At 41.7% G+C, this 2,857-nt stretch overlaps 1 protein-coding gene across 1 annotated transcript in view; it reads left to right on the top strand.

The window, feature by feature from the left end:
• The window catches only part of Lmln (leishmanolysin like peptidase), a 54,265-nt gene that overhangs the window by 37,555 nt on the left and 13,853 nt on the right, over positions 1 to 2,857 (top strand). The window contains exons 12-13 of the mRNA XM_005344864.3: positions 108 to 218; positions 2,692 to 2,824. Of these exons, the coding sequence (XP_005344921.2) occupies positions 108 to 218; positions 2,692 to 2,824 (244 nt within the window). The remainder of the gene's footprint in view (positions 1 to 107; positions 219 to 2,691; positions 2,825 to 2,857) is intronic.

Raw genomic sequence — 2,857 nt, forward strand, 5'->3', positions numbered from 1 at the left:
GGCCATGGCCTCCAGGGTCCCTGCTAAGTCTTTGCTCTGCACACTGCAGAGATCTGTAGAAGGAGCTAGAATCAATAAAAGGCGCTTTCTTTGCATTGTTTCCACAGCTGGTACAAAGCGAATTACAGCATGGCAGAGAAACTCGACTGGGGCCGAGGAATGGGCTGTGAATTTGTCAGAAAGAGCTGTAAATTCTGGATTGATCAGCAGAGGCAAAAGTAAGGCGGTGTTTCCACATATGTCTTGGTGCAGTTCATTTCTGACTGTGTTTTCTGTCTTGAGCATCAAAAACCAGCTACTGTGTGTAGAAAATATTCTGAGTTCTTCCTAATAATCATAAGTAATTACAGTATTGTTTTGAATCACAAACTAAAAGAATCCACACGTGACTATACAAGCAAATGTTGATTTAGTATCCGGAAGCTGGAAGAAAAAAAGAAAAAAAAATACAAAGGTGTTTTTGTAACTATAACCCTAAGCTGAACAGTTATGTATGTGAAGGTATAAACAGTGTGGAAGATCTGATGGGCTGTAATTTCCTGATAGGAGCCGTTCTGAAAAGCTTGTTTATAGTGTGTGCACCATCACACCACGTAACCACATGGGCAGTCTGACTGGGGACAGGCCTACCACAAGGACACGCCCACTTCCCTCCCAATCCAGCCCTGCCCTAAACTTTGGAATCCTGTGATCTGTTGTCCACTTCTGTATCTCTGTCATTTCAAACATAAAGATGTTATGGAAATTTTAAAAATGAATATACGCAGTGTGGCTGGTGTTTTCCTTTAATGTTTAAATTTAACTACATTGTTGTATATTACTAACTTGTGTTTTGTTTTGCTTTTTTTTTTTTTTTTTTTTTTTTGAGACAGGGTTTCTCTGTAGCTTTGGTTCCTGTACTGGAACTAGCTCTTGTAGACCAAGCTGACCTTGAACTCACAGAGATCCACCTGCCTCTGCCTCCCAAGTGCTGGGATTAAAGTGTGCACCACCACTGCCCAGCTTGCCTTGCTTTCTTTTTGACACAAGGTTTTACTGTGTAGCCTTTGCTAGTTTACTACAAAATGTACGAGAATGGTCTGAAATTCATGGCAGTCCTCCTGCCTCAACCTCCCAAGAGTTGGGATTAAAAGCATGGGAAACTATGTTAATCGGATCTTTCTAGACTGAGCAGTATTCCATTACATGGATCTGCCAGTTTGTTTAAAACTCATGAAGACAACTTAGTTGTTTCCAGATATTCTGAATAAAATTGCTATAAACATTTATGCAAAAGTTTCTACGTGAGCACAAACCTTCATTTCCAAAACTACAGTTGTTGTGCTAGTTGTAGGTTTAATTTTCTAAGAAATGGCCAAATTCTTTCCGAAAATTCTGGGAAGGAGTGTGCAATAGTTTCTCCACATTGGTGCCGGCATTTGGTGTTACCACTATTGCTCATTCTGTGTTCACAGGTGTGTAGTGATGTTTTAGTGATTTTAGTTTGCATGTCCTCTAATGGTTAGTGATGTGAACTGGTTTTCTGTGCATATTTGCTGACTTTGTAACCTTTTTATTGATTGCCTCCATATTTTAAGCTAATTTTCTAAAAGATTGTTTTATAGCATTTTAAAGATCACATATTCTAAATGCTAATTCTTGTTAGATATGTGGTTTGCACATGTCTTCTGATAGTGTATATCTTAGTGTTTCAAACTCTTAGCATGTTTTTATAAACATTTTTATGTGTGGTGTGTGCATGTCCGGATGTCACACTCTTGTACATGACAACCTGCAGGAATAGCTGCTCTCCTCCCACCACATGGGTCCTGGGGACCTAACTTGGGTCATCAGGCTTGGCAGAATGCCTCTACCCACTGAGCCATCTTGCCAGCACTTTATCACAGTTTTTGTTTGAGCAAAAGATGTTAATGAAGTCCAGATTATCAATCTGTCCTTTTCCTGAATAAATGGGCAGTTCATAACTGGTTCTGTTCTGTTCTTGGTGCCTGTGGTGCCAATTACCCCAGGGCCTCATACCTACTAGCAGACACAGTACCACTGGGCTCTCTTCACCCAGGAATTATGTTTTTGATGCTACATCTGAGAGCTCTTCGCTTTTATGTGGGTTCTGGGGACTGAACTCATACTGCGGGACTGGCCTTTACCCACTTAGCCTGGCTGGTCTGTTCTGCAGTCGTTGAGAAAGTTCCACTACCCCGGGTTTCTAACCCTCAAGTTCTTAGTCTCCCTCTTCTCTCTGCTTTCCGTGCCTCTCATTTTGTTAGTTCTAGTATCTAGGATTTCAGTTGTGCTCTGAATGAAAAAGAGAAAAATTCATCTGTTCTGTCTCCCAGGAAGTAGAAGTGAGACTTTATCCTTTCTGTATTTTAAACATTTCTTTCCCCTCAGCGATTAAGCTAATTCAGACTATGGACCTATAGAACTGGATTTTGCTGGCGAAGGTGTGGAAAAGGGTTAATGGGATTTTCTTTAATAAGGTGTAATGTGCTCTCAGCATCTAGAGAGTCTTGATAACCGAATTAGAAATTTACTAAGAACTGTTGAACTCTCAGGATTGTAGCTGAGAAGACATCTCTCTAATGGACCCACAACCTTCTCTTTATGGTTTGATGCCAGGAGGTATAGACCTCTATTCAGCAGGCTGTTGCCATGGAAATGCCGACACCAACATGCCTTCCTTGTGTTCAGGCGGCAGGTGCCAAGCCCATACTGTGACACACTCAGGAGTAACCCACTGCAGCTGACTTGCAGACAGGACCAGAGAGCCGTTGCCGTGTGTAACCTGCAGCGGTTTCCTGACCCTTTACCACCAGAGTACCAGGTAACACTTGTTCCCAGCACAGCTTTAAGAGAC

This window comes from Microtus ochrogaster, chromosome 2, assembly GCF_000317375.1.
Source record: "Microtus ochrogaster isolate Prairie Vole_2 chromosome 2, MicOch1.0, whole genome shotgun sequence".
NCBI classification, from domain to species: domain Eukaryota; kingdom Metazoa; phylum Chordata; class Mammalia; order Rodentia; family Cricetidae; genus Microtus; species Microtus ochrogaster.